Source organism: Orycteropus afer, unplaced genomic scaffold, assembly GCF_000298275.1.
Source record: "Orycteropus afer afer isolate SDZICR_OR568_19922 unplaced genomic scaffold, OryAfe1.0 scaffold00177, whole genome shotgun sequence".
Lineage (NCBI taxonomy): Eukaryota > Metazoa > Chordata > Mammalia > Tubulidentata > Orycteropodidae > Orycteropus > Orycteropus afer.
Genome location: NW_006921764.1, coordinates 6,047,329 through 6,048,964, shown reverse-complemented (window position 1 = coordinate 6,048,964; position 1,636 = coordinate 6,047,329). Strand labels below are relative to the sequence as shown.

The 1,636-nt window shown below is 38.7% G+C and overlaps 1 protein-coding gene across 1 annotated transcript in view; it reads right to left on the bottom strand.

Moving 5' to 3' along the window:
- Positions 1–1,636, bottom strand: part of ANO4 (anoctamin 4) — a 737,041-nt gene that overhangs the window by 236,197 nt on the left and 499,208 nt on the right. Inside the window, exon 8 of the mRNA XM_042781823.1 lies at positions 1,148–1,284. Coding sequence (XP_042637757.1) covers positions 1,148–1,284 — 137 coding nt within the window. The remainder of the gene's footprint in view (positions 1–1,147; positions 1,285–1,636) is intronic.

Genomic DNA, 1,636 nt, shown 5'->3' with positions numbered 1-1,636 from the left:
GACAAGGCCTCCTTTTTTTTTTTTTTTTTTTTTGTGGGGAGAGGTCTGGGAAGCCTGTTAGAAGTAAGCAAACAAATTTCCCTCTTCAAAGATGCTATCCTTTCAATAGTTAATTGGCTCTGGAATAACGAAAACATTAGGAATATGCAATTACTAACTAAATTAGTAAATAAATTACTCTGACCCCGTGTTCCTATTACCCACACCCATGCTTGTACAAAGAAGATATTAAACTCCACTGAATCACAACCTGTGCAATGGTGAATGTCTCTAACAAAATACTTCTTTTGCCAAAATGACATAGCAACAGATGGGTCTATTTACACAGTAATTGTAATGAGTTTCCAGATTTTAGAGTTAAACAGAAACTCAGAAAGGCTTCAGACAACACAATCTACTGAAGTCCATTTATGTAACTGTTCTATATGCTGGGGATGTATAAAAGGAAGTCCATCCCTGTAAAGCTTAATACTAGTTGGTGACACCGAGAATGTGGATTACTTAAAATGGTGAGTAGCTTTAAGAATCTCACCTAAAGTAAATGTCTTTAGATTTAAGAAAAATAATGCATGGCCCACCGAAAGTCTGTTTTCAGCCTAGGATCCCTGAAATGTGCTAGATCCACGGGGGAAGACCAAAGAAATACAAAACCTGCTCCCTGTTTTCAAAGAACTTGAATTGTGGTGTTGATGAAGAATACCGAATAGATCGTGGACTGCCAGAAGACAAACAAATCAATCTTAGAAGAAATACGATCCAAATGCTCTTTAGACATGAGGATGGCAAGACTTTGACTAGCTTACTTGGGACATAGCATCATGAAAGGGTAATTGCTAAAAAGGAATGTCTTGTTTGGTAAAGTAGACGGTCAGCGAAAAATGAGGGAAACTTTCAATGAAACAGAGTAACACAGCAGCCACAACTATGGACTCAACCATAACAATGGACAGCAAGGTGGCAGAGGACCACGCAACTCTTTACTCTATCACATATAAGTGTGACATAGGTGCTGGAGCTGACTTGACAACAATTAACAATCACAACAACAGTTCAGTGAGATTATGACTTTAAGTAGTCCATCAGAACACGCTTCACAGGTTTCCACCTGGATCAAGAGTTATATTTTTAAGAAACCACACACTCTTACCTCTCCTCCTGCTTCCAATCTGCTAGCATCATCTGAAGTGCTGGTCAGGTTCCCAGGGTGTAGGAGAGAATCATCATCTTTGCAAGGACTGTTGACGGCTTCTAGTTCATCAAAAAGAATATTGACATCCTTGGCCACTGGAACCAAAGGAAATCTATTACACCTGGGGTTAAGAATCCTAGATCTTGAAAGCAATATAAAGAGAAGACATGTTCCCTTTGGCTTCATTTCTTGTTGTTTCAATAACACTTGGAGTGGGAGGTATGTTATTTTCTGAGAGAAAAGGATATCAGGTGTAAAACACGTTTGCCTTAACAATGTCTTTGTCAAGGAAGATTAGGGAAATATGAACCCTCCTAAAAGCCCTCCAGCTTTGGCTTTCATGTTAACTGGAGGTGTTGAGTTTGTTTAGTTTTCTTTCATATAGTTGTTTAGCATAAAGCACTTTCATTTAAGACTCCCAGGAACTCATACTCTGTGATGGAAATC